Source organism: Python bivittatus, unplaced genomic scaffold (assembly GCF_059951505.1).
Source record: "Python bivittatus isolate LINGU-HERP-01145 unplaced genomic scaffold, Pbiv_v1 ctg000330_np1212, whole genome shotgun sequence".
NCBI classification, from domain to species: Eukaryota; Metazoa; Chordata; class Lepidosauria; order Squamata; family Pythonidae; genus Python; species Python bivittatus.
The window spans coordinates 32,296,608-32,313,478 of NW_028277058.1; the positions used below are offsets into that span (position 1 = coordinate 32,296,608).

Consider the following 16,871-nt stretch of genomic DNA (forward strand, 5'->3'; position numbering starts at 1 on the left):
GACTATCACTGATGACGCAAACCAGAATTTACAACAACTCAAAGAAGCAGTTAGTGACAGATAATCCTGGTGAGGTTATGTCCACGGGCATGAGGAACTGAAAGAGATTGAACAGCTAAATAACAATTGTAATTATGATTGATTTAACTCTGAGACTGATTTATATTTTAAAATACACATCTTATTTTTATTCATTCTCAATATTTAAATGATTTCATAAACTAATAAAGCAATTTTCTTTAGTGGGATTAGTCTGCATAATGCTCAAGTGCCTGTTAGAAAATATGAATCTGATTTTCTACATTCTCAGTCTTATCCAAATTTTAAATACAGTTAAGGCCTGACTATGAGGCATGTCAGAATTCCCATTCTCCCTGAGCAAAAAGTAGAATAAGCTTCAATAACTTGTTTTTGCAAATGTTGGCAAAATGGCAGGATGTTTTAAAAATGGTAAAAGTAGTCTCTCCTGATCTTAAAATGCAGTTAATGCAACAAAAAAGTTTGGTTCCTGTATATTGAACCCCCGCAGATAACATTCCATAAGGGTTGCTATGGGAGCTACAACAAAATACTTGAAACATTAACTCACGTGGTTTGGCTTGTCCTATTTTGCTTTGAAATTCTAAGAATTATCAACATGACCTTTGAGAGATTGCTGATTATCAAAGAAACATATAATCTCTTTTCCTATATCTCTAATATTTGGAATTTACCAAGATATTAAGAACTATGGATCCTTCATGCACAGGGGTGAAGTGAGATAGGATGCTAGTCAGAAGAATACTAACAGATGTAAAGATGAAACTATATGACAGCTGCTAGCAGTCCATTGCTGATATAGTACATGCCGTTTGTCAAATTTGTAGCCTTTTGTCAAGAGAGGTTTAAGAAGAGGATTTATGAGTCATTTGATCAATTGTCTATAGTATACATTTCCTATTCTCTCTTCCCTTTTTCTTTTTTGTTTTGCTGTATGTGTTTATAATGTTATGTGTTAATTGATATATTTAGTTATAGTTATTTTTATATAACTTAAAAAGATGTATTTGACATTTGCCTTTTTTCTGTTTACACTATTGTTATGTATTTATTGCTATAATTATCACTGTTTAACAAAGCAAAAAAAAAACCTTCATATTATATCTAATCATTTTTAGAAACAAAGAATAGTTGTTGAGACTAAATATTTACCTGATACTGGCAAATAAATTTTAATAGATATACCTATGAGTGTGAATAAGAGGACTAGACCTGACAAATATTTATTAGAATTATATCCCACCTGTTTTTATACAAGGCTCATTTTTCGCTTTTCTGAAATAACTGGTGTTTATACATATGCATACATCCCAAGCTGGCATTCTGCAATAATTGTGTACAATACACATGAATAAACATGAAGCAGATTAACTGGAAGTGGGGATAAAAAAGTTTCCCTGTAACAAATTAGGATCAGCTTGATCATGCATATAACACTATTTATCATTTATTTGGTTGTTTTTTGTTTGTTTCATGAATGAAAAATAAAAATGTATTGAAATGTTATTACTATATTGTTTAAATGGAATCAATAGAAGGTATTCCTATCCCAAATATAAAAGTTTGACACTATTTTGAAGTACAGTTTTAAGGCTTTTTTAAGAAAATGGGTTTATGTCTTATACTACTTGGAAAATAAATTCTGTAGGGTGGACATAAAAATGAATAACAGACACTAGAATTCCTGTCAGATATTACGAAGCTACATGGTTGCCATGATTTATCATGGACTTAAAAGCTGTACTGTAGGTCAAAACACAGAGCATGTATGCGTGAATCACTGTGACTTAGAAGATGCTCTGCTTGTTCACATAACATGATCTGTTATAATAGACACACATTATATAATTATTACAAAGGCCAGCCTTGTCCTGTTGAGCTCCTCCATGCCACATCCTTTTGTAGTTTTGAAAAGATTTCCAAAAGTTTTGAAGTACATAGAGTTGATATTTTTATTACTTAAAGCACCAACATTTAGTTCTTCATCATTGCTTTTCAGTAGCTAAGGATGTCAATATTATCTTTGATGAATTAGAAGGAGTAACAAACTCTTCCAAAGATGATGAGTCTTTGCTTCACCATGGTAACTTGACTAGTACTTCAGATGATACTAGCAGATTGGAATCAATTGAAGAGGTAAGAACTTTCATACAAATATTTTATTTATGGGTTTCCTTTAAGTAGAATGTAAGGTAGCTCTGAGTTAATAATGCCGTACTTCTCAATTTACTTCTCAAACAGAGCTGTAGGTTCAATATGCTATAAAATCACAGTGTTTTCATCATTCTTGTATCTTTCAGGTTATGTGCTGAATTGCATCCCCAGACCCTCCAGGCAGCATAGCTAATTCTTGTGTTGAAAATAAACATTTGCCATGTCATATAATTGACAGTCTAAAATAAAACAAGCATATTAAAGCAGTGCATGGAATAACAAATTATTTATTTATTTAATGCTATTTATATGCAGCCTACTAAAAATAAAATAACAAATGTAGAATAATCACCTCTAATCATGAAAATCATAACCTCCAGGAACAAAATAAAAGCCAGCATTTCTTTTACATATCCTCCAAAGGCATGATAAAGAAAAACAGCCTTTACCTGTTTCTGAAACACAAGTATGGAGGGAGCCATTCTAACTTTGTGGGAAAAAGAATTCCAAAGGGTTGCAGAGAAAGGTTGCCTCTGTGCTACCATCTCCCAGAGTATCCATGGAGAAGGAACAATTAATAAATGTTCCTAAATAGAATGTACAAGCCTGGAAGATTCTACTCAGAGGAATAGCTAATTATTCAATTATAATAATTATTATTATTACAATTAAGAATTATAATTATAATAATTCAGTAGCTAAATATTGAATTATAATGGATCTAAGTTATTTTTAAAAAAAGAACTGGCAGGGCCACCAATTGGGACAGAAGATATGAAATTTTGAAAACATGTAATAGGCACACTCAGAAAATAGCTGCAATAGGAGAGCCACTGTCTGATGATCACAACTACATATGACATGATTATATGGAAGTTTCTTATGTGTTTTAATAAATTCTGTTCTGTTCTGTTATTATGTGAGCTATATTCGCAGTTTTCAGATATTTTGTTCTGAAGTCCTTTGCTAGCCAACACTGTTAAAGCCCTAGTGTTTTTTTGATGAATGTACTAACTGCCTTTACAGGATATTCCAGGAAAAAATAAATCCAGTGGGTTATACTTCAGGGATGGAAAATGTCGGATTGACTATATCTTGGTGTACAGAAAATCTAACTCACAAGCAGAGAAAAGGGAAGTATTTGAAAGAAATATCAGAGCAGAAGGACTTCAGATGGAGAAAGAGGTAGGGGGGCTTGGAAGCAAGAGTATTTCATTGCAATTTATAACATACAGTATAGCTGATTTCAAGAGGGTCAGACATTAACTAAATATGTGCATTGACCTATATATTTGATTAAACAGAATCTAGTGATTTAAGCAATGGCCTGCTTTATCTCAGTCTGATTCAGTGGCTTTCTGATTTGACTTAAAACTTGATCCAAAATGAGGTCTGGAAAGTTAGATATTTGAAACTCCAACTGCATATAACAACATGACAGGAAATCTGATATGCAACCAACACAAAGCAAAATAACGTTATATCCAGGATGGGCCTTTGTAAATTTTCTCAAGGATCAGACTTTATATAGTAAGACAAAAGCTGATGAATAGATTAAGGCTGAATGGTGGCCTTCAAAAGCCCATGGACTCACTGGGTAGCCTTTGTAACCATCCAACATTCTGACTGCCTTCAGTTTTATGTTTTGAATATTTATAATACTGTGAAAACTTTCAGGGTTTGGTGAAACTACCTAAATATTGCATGTAAGAGATGTAAACAAGCAGTTTATATAAGTTCAATATAATCATTTCATGATCTACTCAAACCAGCTTAGGTTTTTGTTTTGTTCTGTTTAAGAAAGGATCTCCCTTCAAAGTTTTCAATTCCTCTAGCCATCTGTCTTTGGGATTCACCCAGGCTTAATACCTCCATCCCTATGTGTTTGAATGGCAGGGCTTCGGTTATGTAAAAATGTAATTAAAACAAAAACCATGAAAGATGACATTTTCTTTAGGGTGAATGATGGACAACAAAACATTTCAATTTAATTTTTTTTTTACCTAAAGTTTTAAGTAGAACTTTTCAGTCATATTCAACACTTTCTGTGCTAATATATTATCCTGGATATAACTTTATTTCGCTTTGTTTTTGAATCATCATTTCCCAAGTTGTTTAAATTGGTATTCTTACTCTATTTTAAACACAATTTATTTTGGTCCTTTAATTTTCTTTCTTCCTTATATGCCATAGTAGTCAGCTGAACAAAAGTTATTATCCATGAAGAGGAGTTGGGTGCTGTCCTTTTTTAGAGAATAGACTCCCTTTTCATTCACAATTATTATTTCTGCACTAGTAATTCCATCATCCTGTCATCAGTCATGAAGGTAGACTTTATAACGTCAACAATGATTGCCAGATACAGTAACACTATAAATTGCTAGTACTTAATGCTAGATACTATTTATTATCTGCTAGATGGCAACATACAAAGATTAGTGATGGACGTGAGTTTCAAGGGGACCAAATAGTGGCCTGATCATGACAAAGGACTGATGTTAATGTCCTCCACCTTCAGATCACATATTATTTGCTCTGAGGCAAACAAACAAACAAACAAACAAACAAACCAGATCTAGCATATGGCTTCCTGCATGAATTGGCATTGTGATAATTATGTGCTGTGCGAAGACGTACTTTCTTTTATCCGTTTTATATTTCCTTCCAATCACCTCATTAGATAACCAATGATCCTAGTGTTTTGGGAGGGGAAAAAAATATTGTCCATTTTGTCCATACCATTGTTGATCATGACCCTATTCCTGGTCACCTTTATTCTAAGCTAAAACATTCCAAATGTTCTTTTCCTTTCCTCATAATAACGATGCTGACCTGTTCCTTGATCATTTCATTTGCCCTATTGTGAACTTTTTTTAGTTCTTGTCCTTTTTCAAGTATGGTGTTTTGGAATTTTATATAGTATTCCAGCTGCAGATGTCCCTAGATCTTGATGTGGCTGTGTGAGTCTTCATTTTTAACTAATACAGTCTGTGTGAGTCTTTCCTTAGAGATTGCTTGGAAACTGTAACTCTGCTGCACACAACAACCTGCCTTAGATTGTTGCCTTCTTAGAAAGGGACTATCTCCTCATTTGTATTCCATTATGGCCCTCAGAATATGCTGACCACCCTTGTCTGTTTGTGGTCTTCATAAATACAGTATGAATTAGAAAGTGTACTCGGTGTACTTGCATTAGAAAGTGTACTCACTGCTTGATTCCAAGTTAGGGAATACTCTTTCTGGCCAGAGCTTGAATGAATTTAATGTATTATAAAAAGCACACAGACAAACACAAAACCAATATCTATGTTGTTCATATAGGTACTGTATACTTTGTATTAAATAAGTGAACACTAAATTTATGGTTTTGTGTCTTGCTTTGTGAAAGCTTTGTGTAATGGCTTATGGCTATGCACTTAATAAACCTGAATATACCTATAACTGCATGATAGCTAGATAATTCAATAGTAAATCTGATCAGTTCAAAAGAGCAACACAATATATGTGATTTAAAACCTACACACTTGGTTTTACTGTAATTTCAATCACTTCTCTTTGTTCTAGTTAAGAGGCTTGGATCAATGCAAAACAAGCCAATATGCCTGTTTGGCTTCAGTTTTAAAAACAGGAGGTAGTAGGCATGATGCCTTATGAAGCAGCTTTCAAAGGGTGCTTCGTACAGACTTTAATCACTTTTTCAACTCTTTGCACAACCATATTGAGTATGTAATAATTAAAACAGTGTTCTGAAATCAATTTATGATGAAGGAATTGGGGAATTCTCAAGCTGGAAATCACAAAAACATTTGTACTATGCTAAAGCTGATTTACAAGCATAATTACTTGTACAAGCTCTCCAGTATTCTACAACTTGCAATCTTATCACCTTGCAGGAAGGTGGTTCTGAATGGGATTTTCATACATTGCATTAATGAGTCTGTGAATGAAACACGTGAAGTAAATTAGTCTTGGGTCTTAAAAGACGATTTTGTGGCCATCAACACTCTTAACTGTAATTTAAATGTAACCACTTAAATTAAGAAAGTATTTGAGAATAATTTTTTAAACCTTCTATGATTTTTAAACAATATATCAAAACTGTTTCAGTTTGTTCTGTAGGATACTTTCAAAATATTCTGTTTAATTTTTCTAGGGTTATCATATTCCTACTTTCTAAATGGTTTCCACACTAAAACAGACCTTTTCCTTGTTCACCAATGCTTTGGAATAATTTATTCTATTGTTAACAGCTAAAACAGTATTACCCTCAAGAAAGAAGCATCAGCAGGATTGGGAGATTCCCAAGGTTTGCAGAAGTTTAAAACAAAAATTTAAAAATCTGTTTAATTTAGGAATGATAAAGTAATATGCCTTTTGTTCTATATTGATGTATTCAGGAGAAATTCTTTAACTTGTTTTCTGTTGCAGTCATCTTCATCAAACAGTGATATCATCTTTGTGAAGTTGCATGCCCCTTGGGAAGTACTGGGAAAATTTGCAGAACTTATGAATGTAAGAATGCCTTTCAGGTAGGTTGAATTACATTCTGGGAAAATTTACCATGAACATGAAGTTGAAGTGATTATGATTCAATTGAAGTAATTATGATTTAGCTGCAATTTTGATTCCGTTTTGACTTTGACTTAATATGGTACATTCTGCAGTGCTGCTAGTTTCATGGGCTATTCTGTCCTTTAGCCTCTTCACTGCTGGAGCCCCTGTAAAATCGCGCCTGCTGTTTTTTAAATGGGCATTTCTTTGCAATCAGTGAAAGGTGATGAACATCCAAGGATGTGTGGCTACACAGAAAGGGCCTGTCTGAGATGCGTCTGGCATATTTATTGCCTATGACCAGCCATGATGTATGCTGCATCACTAGAAACAAAACTCACCTAAATATTTAAGTATTCACATTGAGGAAATTAAATATTTATGTTATTTTTAAGAAGAATTGTTAACATGTTGTGTTTCAATAATGGCCAAATTAATTTGACACATAATTATGACAATTTTGGTATGTTTAACTGTGTATAATTTTTTCTAAAATAAAATACATTACAAGAATATATTTGTAATTCTTAAAATTGATTCCTACTTCATATTGTTTGAGAAATGTGGCATTTCAATATATTTTTGTTTAACACGCAGCTGGCTAACAATAACATAATAACTTAGTTCATCTGTCACCTCTATAGATTTATATTGGTTTTCTAAAAGAAATATGATTAATCCAACTTTCAGAAGGATACACTACACTAAACAAAAATTAAATTCTCACTATGTAAAGTTTCTTGATCTAATTAGGCTCTAAATAGCTATTAATATGCAGAGCTAATTGCAAAAAATGACCTTTAAAATTTTAACTCCCTCCTGCAAACATGTGATGTTGGAATTAAAACTGTAATGATTTCAGTATTGACTGGATTTTCATTATAAGATGCAAACTTAAATATAAAAAGCAAAACTAGAATTCTAAAGAATTAAAATTATTATAACTCAAACTCAAACTGTAATATGATTATAAAATCAATTTATCTAGATGAGTGCACTCTACTGCTTTGTCTTTTCAGACTTTGCATTATAAATTACACCTTTTTCTGCTCCACACATACTCTGTGCTATGAAAAATAGAGGCTTTTCTGTGAAACAACCCTTAAATAAATACTTTGTATTTTTACTGCAAACTTTTCCCTGAGCAAAGGTGATCAGGTGTTTTGTTTGCAAGGGGCATTGTATAGTAGAAGGTACATTAAGGAAAATAGCATGGAGAGATGTAGAATAAAAAAAATTCACACATGCTGAAAAATATCACATATAATATTAAAAAATATCTATTAATAATATTAATAGATTTTATTATTCATAGTATAAAAACTATTCAGGTTTGGATAATAAAGTGTCTGTGTATAAGTTTAACAACTATGTCTTGCAAATTAAATAAACATTTATTTATTAAAAGCATATATCTGCTTGAATCTGACCAAAGGGTATTGTGGCTAGCATTCTGTTTCCAACTATTTTTAGTAAAAGGGGAAAAAGGTATATGATCTGAAGAAAAACCAGAGTATGCTTTGGGGAAATTTATGAAAAGAATATGATGGTGTTGTCCATCTGCTACTGCTTTTTCTCCTCTGAGTTTAGATCTCTAGAAGTACACTTGGGAATTCACTTACAGAATGATGGTGCACACACTCATGAATATGGGCATCTGTGATGCTTGTGGGACAGAGTGCTTGTACCAAGTTCCCCAAATGATAAGCTCTTTATGATAGAGTACTAGATTAGAAAAGCCAATTAATGTGTGGAAATTGAGCAGGCCCAATAAATATGAGGCCTCTCTGCTCAGTGTAGCTCTCCATTTGGTTTATTTCTATACTTGATCTCCTGCATAGGACTTACTCTAGTAACTATCATCTCATATTATAGTAGTGAATTTCATAAACAAATTATGCATTTTTCCTTTTCATGGGCAATTCTGACATACAAAAAGGAAAAGACATCTCTGCTTCTAATAACCAAACTACGTTTCTCAGCTAAGTTAAGCATGTAATGTTCTTATAGACTTTGAAATACAATAATCTTTAGTTAAGCCCTATGACAATTTCATCTCAATTTTCTTAATAATACTTCTTCCCTTAAATAGTGAGGTAATTTTTTTTGGAGCTTAAGACCTATTCTTAATATAGTGGGACTGTTATCAATTTATAGTTCTGTTTTTATTTAAAATTAAATCTTAGTTGAGCAGACTTGACCTGTGCAGCAGGAACCGAGAGGTTCGAGCAGCTTTCTTCAATCTAGCTGCACAACCTAGATGTGTTGGACCAGAGCTGCCAATAGCCATGCAGTGTAAGATGATGATAGCTTTAATCCCAACACATCTAGAAAGAATTTCTAATTTCAGTTGTCTGGGAGCATATCCATACTTAAGCTGCTCCTGTCCTGTTCTCATGCCAGCTTGACTCTAGATCAGCCTATGAACATTCTGGTCAAGCTGAGATCCATTCATGTGCAAGGTATTCTGTCCAGACTGCAGGCTACCATTGGACAGTTGCTGTGCTGCTGAGTCCTCCTAATTGTCTGTACCAGAAAAGCAATTGCCAATCATTTTTCATACTTAGAAAGCTAAACTGAATACAGTGGTACCTCGGGTCACGAACGCTTCTGTTCACGACCAATTCGGGTCACGAACAGCATCGTTCGCAAAATTTTGCTTCCGTTTGTGAACACCAGATCGGGTGATGAACAGGATCCGCGGCCATTTTCCCTGCCGTGACACATGGTCGTGGCTTCCTGTAGGGAGGGGAACTCTCCCTCCAAGCAATAACCGCCTCCCCACCCGCCTTCCTGTCCTCCACGCCAGAAGTCGCGTTGAGCAAGGTTAGCGTTCTCTCTCTTTGTAGTGTGCTTTGTGTCATATTTTTGTGGTTTAAAAAAAAAAATACATATGGTTCAGAACGGATTAACCATAATTACATTGAACCTTATGGGAAAATTTGATTCGGGTTGCAACAAAAATCGGTTGGCGACCAAATTCGGAGGGGTCAGAACGGATTAACCGTATTTACATTGAACCTTATGGGAAAATTTGATTTGGGTCGCGACCAATTTGGGTCACGACCAGAGTCACGGAACGAATTAAGTTCGTGACCCGAGGTACCACTGTATATATATACCCACTCGTTTAGCGACTGCGTTCCATTCCAGCAACCAGGTCATTGAGTGAAATGGTCGCTTAGTGAACACGTGACTAAAAGAGAGAGAGATGCTGCAAAAATCACTGGTTGCTGCCATCTCATTCAGATAAAGTTCTCTTGTACAGCTTCACCAGTGTTACTCTCACTCTGGCATGTGGTGTTGTCAGGTGCATGAAATTTGGTTGTAAATATGCACATTGGTTGGAAAATGAATTTTTTATTACCATTTATTACCATCATATTTGTGAATGGTCGCATGAGTGAGGTAATCATTTAATGAGGAGTGGCTGTGTGTATGCAGTGTGTATGTGTGTATACTCACACACATACACACACACACATACATGTACAGATACAACAAACAGCATTGAAATGAAAAGTTCTATATTCCCATGCTCTCTAGTGGTCTCTAACTCCACTAGTTGCAGAACTATTACTAGTAATAGTGCAAGTGATTAGAACACTTACACAGCATATGTGAGATACAGAAGGTTGCTGATTCATAGCCTAACAGAAATGTTTTTAATGACTATTATTCTTTTCCTGAGTGACTTTTCCACTGGACTTTTTTTTGTTTGTTTGTTTTAAATAAGTCTACCAATGCACTGTTTCACCATCTTTCACCTATAACTCCAGAATGCCTCCAAGGCAACAAACACTGAGCCACTTGAGGGGGTGATCCTGTCTCTGCAAGGTAGCTAATCAAAGTGAAGTGTTGGCCTAGAATAAATTAAAGCGCTATGGGGAAACCAGACAGCAGTGTTTGAGTTGAAAGAAGCAGGCAACAGGACTTTGAAAGGGGAGCAGGAAGACATGCCCAGAGGTTGCACTGCAGTGGGCAGGGGGTGAGTACAAAGCCATGTCCTCCATTCCTGCCCTCAAAATGGTTGCTGGCCATATGGTCACTGGGAAAGGTGGCAGTGTGAATAAGCCCCTACTATGTTGCTGCTTGCCCTTGGTTAAGCAACTGGCCTTCAGCCCATAATGCCAGAAATATCTTGTGCTCTATCTTCTCTCTCTCTTACTTTCTCTTCAGCACAAAATTTTGCACATAATACTAAACTGAATTAGTAGCACTGTCGCATGAACCTCCTATGTCACATTGTTAATGGAGGATGCAAAAGCAATTCTAGCCAACGTGGTCTCACACTCACATCACAGATATAAGAAATGTAAAAACTGGTACGGAAAACACCTACTACATGCCTCAGTATCACTACACTACTATTGTGCGTGAAAATAACCTCTTGAAAACTGCATCACTAGCACCAGCATCACCTGTACATGTACTGCAGGTATAATTATAACAATCTTTTAGTGCTAAGGATTTTCCCAGTGGCATTTTCTTTTATATTCTCATCTTTAAATTCATCTATTATGAATATAAAAGCTTAGCATTTTATTTAGTTTCAGGTTCCAAGATTCATTGAACAAAAAATGCATCAAGGTGCATGACTTAATTGGAAACAAGGAAAGTAATGAGCATACATGTATGCATACACATATACATACATACATGTGTGTGTATGTGTGTGTACATACACACACACACACACAATTTCCCCAAGACCTGACACTATTCAAGGACGTTTTTGGTGGTTCTGGCTGTTAATCTCTTTTTAGTTTCTTCTTCCACCTCTTACAGGATTCTATCTTCAATTTCCTTTCCTTCCTTGCTAGTTCATACTGTAACTGACGATGGGTTTTCTTCTCGACTGGCTTCATTTTTGCTGTTCTTCCAGGAGAAAAATCTATTACCTGCATCGCCGCTACAAGATCCTGAACAGGTTAGTGGGGTTTTGGGGGTTTTGTTTGTTTGTTTGTTTTGGAATTCAGTTTAATCAGAAAGTTAAATCACAGAAGAAAAATCTGCAAACAAAAATATTGTTTCTGCAAAAGCAGTAATTACAAAGATAATTTTTAACTGAGCTCTTCCAGACATTACCATTTATTTCTCAAATATGATGATAATATTTGCATACCACTTCATTAACCTAAAGGTCTGTAACATGGCTATGAAGGCTTCCCAGCTCCTGTATAATCTCAGGTAAGGGGTGGCTTCTTTAAGAAATTACAGGAAGGGGCTATGTTCATGCTCCTGCATGCATTAAAGGGGCTTTTTGAGATTAAATCCAAAGTACTTGCACCATCCTAATGGCAATTCTCTTGGTTGTATCCTCAAACAGGATATGAGACCATTAATGAAATTAGCAGTTGTAGGTTGTGATTGATTCATTGATTATGTGCCATCAGGTCAGTGTCAACTCTTAGCAACTATATAGATAGATTTTCTCCATGATGATCTGTCCCTAACCTGGTCTTTCAGGTTTTCCATTCATGAACTCATCACCACTGTAACTGAGTCCATCCACCTTACTGCTGGTTGTCTTCTTCTCTTTCCTTCCTCCTTTCCCAACATCAAAGCCTTCTCCAGAAAGCTAGGTCTCCACATAATATATTCAAAGTATGATAATTTGAGCTTGGCCATTTGTGCCTCTAGTGAGAACTCTGGGTTGATTTGTTTGATAATCCATTTGTTTGTTTTCTTGGCTGTCCATTGTATTCTCAAGAGTTTTCTGCGACACCAAAGTTCAAAGGAGTCAATACTCTTCCTATCCTGCTTCTTCAAAATCCAACGTTCACTTCCATGGAATGTCACAGGGAATACAATTGCTTGCGGTATTTGGATGTTTGTAGGTAGAGATTAGGTTTAGGGGCTATTAATTTTTTTCTTCCAGCTGGTTCCTAAGATAAAAAGGAGTTTTTGCATCTGCTTTTCACTATTAGAGAAAAGCTCCCATTGTCCATCTTAAATTTGTTATTTTTTTCTTTTCCTTAAGAAGCCAAAGTTTGATGATTAAAAGCATAACAGATAAAAGCAGTAGGAAATTTTGAAAGAAACAAAAAAAAATGGAGATAGGAATACTTCTGGTAAATGAAATTAAATACTAAATAGTCTGTTAAAGAGCTGCACCTTAGAGATTCACTGAATATATGATCGAAACAAACAAGATACAGACTTGTTTGGAAAATAAATTATGATTAAAGTAAATTTATTTCACACAGTATTCACCAAGTAATAATATAAAAAATCCTACAAAAAAAATGATAAATTATGAATACAGATAGCACATTTCAGCTAGGAATAGGTATTCAGACGACCACATTCAGACAATTCTAGGTCTGAAATGGGGAACATCCCTCTATCTCCTATCAATTGTAGCCAGTGTAGATAATGGTGCATTATCATGGAAGATACAATCTATAACTTTTGGAGGCCCACAAATTGCCCTGTTCTATTCTTATTTATTATATCATGAAATGTTTGGGGTTTTTTTCACCTTTCACCCTTTATGGCACAGTAATTTGCTTCATTCATAATTTGCTATATAGATCATAATGTCGCTGATGTTAATGCCATTAATCTTAAGTACAATGTAACACAAGAGAACAAATATCAACAGTGGCTATTAGTTTATGTTGTCTGTATATCCTATTTGCACAGCCTCAAACTTGACTGGACAGTACAATATATAGTGACTGACTAGTCTCCTTAGCTACTTTGCTTTAATTGAAAAGCAAGCTCAGAGTCTTGGGACTGGGAATGGAAAACCAGTTTGCATGATACCTTCTGGGAGTTCATATGTTTTGTAACATACTCAAATAAGTGTTGAGTCTCTTTGAAATAAATAAAACTCAGCTCTTGGTGTCTTCATTGGTACATTCATGCAGCTTTCTTGGCAGTGATTTGTTTTCTTCCATAATATTGTTTTCTTCCACAATATTTATTTCCCAGACTAGCCTCCACTTCTAAATTTTCGAGGGTTTCCTGTCCAAGTACTAACCAGATACTACCCTGCTTAGCTTTTCATAATCACTTAGTATTACATTTCATAATCACTTAGTTAGACCAAAACAAGTATTACTGAAACAAACTAAGAGAGCAATGCTTTTTAAAATCACTCTCTGTGATATATGAGCAGGTTGAAAATGGAAGCAAAATCATTTCCCTCAAGTTCTGCTGCCAGACCTTTCCATAATAGCTCTAGGAAGTCTTTTATTTACTGTGGTTTTTCAATTAAGATTAAAATTTCAGTCAAAGAGTTAAACCTTTTGAAAATGAAATTGCTAATAAATGGGCTATATTGAAATTTTGTGCTAAAAATTAGTGGAGAAAGCATTCTGAGATTATTGCCATAGCATCTTTTCTTACTTTCTACAATCGTGAAAGCTCTGACCAGCCCTTTGAACTGAAGATCTGTGAGACTTTTAAAAGGAAGAGAAATCTACATGCTTTATTCCTTTCCTTTTCCTTTTCAAAGTGTTTGGCAAAGCAAAGATGTGGTTATGAGAGATGGATCTGAAGAATCATTCTCTGCTATCTGTTCTGAAACAAGCTAGTTTGACAACTTTATACACACACACACACACACACACACACACACACGTATAGGCTGTTTAGTCATGGCAAAGTTAATTGCCCATGCTTAATTGTGATTAATGTCTGGAAAAGTATTGCATTTAGTATCTCCTGTATCCATAAAAATGTTCAATTATGTATAAAAATGCTTATTTCCATTTAAATGTATTGATATCTTTATGTTTGGTCTTCCTTTTCATCTCCTGCAGAATTGAGAAGCAATTAAGCAGGTTTCGAGGATGGTTACCTAGAAAGCCAATGAGTCTGGACAAGGAAAGGCTGCCAGATTTGGAAGAAAATGACTGCTACACTGCTCCATTCAGTCAACAAAGGATTCATCAGTGAGTGTTATAAACAGGGCAAATGTGAAAAGGGAAAATATTTTTATTTATATTTCAGTAAAAAATGGGATACTGTACTGCTTCAGAATTTTTCAAACTCTATATTCTGAGTCCTTAGCATATACTAAAAAATCCCAAAAATCCCCATTTAAGTAGTCTCTGGGTGCACAATAACTAAATAAAAATACTTGGCTAGTGATTATTTAGTTCTATCTGTTTGATTTCACTTTCATCCAACTTTTCTGTATAAAATATATCCTACGCAACATATAATATTACAATATCAATTATGAAGTAAAAACTAAAACATCAAAATAAAAAAGCTGATATAGCTGATCTACTTAAATGCTTACAATGTTTTGCATATAGTTCATAATTCAAATCTGTATTTTACAAAGCATCTGTTATATAACATTCTAGCAGCAATAGCAAATGCATTTATGGATTTCCATTAAACCTGTAAAAGGACCTCTTTCCTTAGCTGATCAAGACATGTATCTAATTCCATTTTATAGAAACATTTAGTTTCTGTGTACTTTAGGAATAAAAAAACTAGAGAATCAGTGCAGTACAGTGGCTAGGATGTTAGATATTTAGGAAGTAGATAACTAGAAAAGGGGACATTAATGCTTGAATTAATTGTAGCTAATAATTATTGTTTTGAAAGAAAAAGACATTTTAATGTGAACATAAGTTTTGAATTATATTATCCTTGGAAGTTTCATGTTGAATTCTGTAATAATCACTACCACCACAAGAAGAAAAAAAATGAAAACCTAGTGTAAGAATCTTTCTGGTCTATACAGTACATGGACGATATTTTTTAAATTGACTATATCCATTTGATATAGTGGCCTATCTCTTAGTGTTCTGAAACAATTATAGGAAAGCAAAGTAAAACAGGCTCAATCTATCTGCATATCTTCCAGTAAATAAAAATGTGTTGCCTAAATTTTATTAAAGGAGATCATTACATTTGACCAAAGCTGTAGTTTGCAATCTAAAATATTTCCAGCCTGGATAGATCAAATTTAATTAATTGGCTGACTTGCTCCCAGCTGCAGTCAAAGCTATTCTTTAGATGACAGCTTGCTGCATGTCCTTTATTCTGCCTTTTTATGTCACAGTGGGAGCATTTTCAGATATCCAAACCACCACTTGTATTGATTTCTTAGTCCACAGTATAACAAATGAAAATATAGTCTTTCTAGTATTCAGAAAGGAATATTTCTAGTAATTAAAAAGGAATGTGTTCAAAAAGTGAATAAAATGAAGCCCTGTAATCCCAAATTGCATTATCCAATTTGTCTCCCATAATTCTGTGCAGGTAGTACTTGTCTTGGGCTAGGCATTTGAGATGTTTCCCCATCTTTCAGATACATTTAGTTGTATATTGACTGGCATTAGGGCTCATTGACTTTGAAATGCTTCAGATCAAAGCATTTTGGATTTGAAGGCAAAAGGTGCTTCATTGTGTGCAGGGACATGGATGTAGCATCTATCTGCAATTCTTTAAAGCAGTCACAGCTTTTCCTGTGTTTTGGGACACCTTTTTGCCTTTGTATTCTAAGCATTGCACAGCCCTAATGTTGTCATATCTGGGTCACCAGCACAGATATCACCAGCACAGTTTCAATAAAAAAGAGGAGAGTCTAAAAATCAACAAAACCTGGCTACCAATCCTGAAAAATACAGCCTGCAAAAGGTCAATGAACTCAGCTCAATGAACTCACCAGGACATGTGAACATTTCACACAATGAACTTGCTAATCACCCCCAGCAGCCCCTCGTTAACAATTCAATAGAAGAAAAAACCCTGCCTAATCCCCAGGAAGATACACACAGATGGTGACACCAAAACAAACAGCCACTCAGTAACTCAACCCCCCCCACACACACCCAATCCCCCTCCCCCCAGATCTCTATAAATACCCACAAAAGGGTCACATCACCCTGGGCACAGAGAGAACTGCTCCTGTCTGTGCTCCTGCACTCTGAAGATGCCGGTCACAGGTGCTGGCAAAACGTTAGGAAACAAAACTTCAAGAACACGGCCACACAGCCCAGAAGACCCACACCAGCCACCAGAGTCATCTCATCTTTTGCTTTATTCCCAGATCAATTGGGATGGTCCTTACATCTTACAAAGAGCAAGAACATAACTGAAGCTGATTTAGTTCTATTGTGACTATACATCCTACAACCTCTCATAAGCAACAGCTT

At 35.0% G+C, this 16,871-nt stretch overlaps 1 protein-coding gene across 1 annotated transcript in view; it reads left to right on the forward strand.

Moving 5' to 3' along the window:
• The window catches only part of ANO4 (anoctamin 4), a 63,704-nt gene that overhangs the window by 8,789 nt on the left and 38,044 nt on the right, over window positions 1–16,871 (forward strand). The window contains exons 3-7 of the mRNA XM_007439739.3: window positions 2,039–2,175; window positions 3,220–3,378; window positions 6,622–6,722; window positions 11,630–11,674; window positions 14,517–14,648. Coding sequence (XP_007439801.2) covers window positions 2,039–2,175; window positions 3,220–3,378; window positions 6,622–6,722; window positions 11,630–11,674; window positions 14,517–14,648 — 574 coding nt within the window. The remainder of the gene's footprint in view (window positions 1–2,038; window positions 2,176–3,219; window positions 3,379–6,621; window positions 6,723–11,629; window positions 11,675–14,516; window positions 14,649–16,871) is intronic.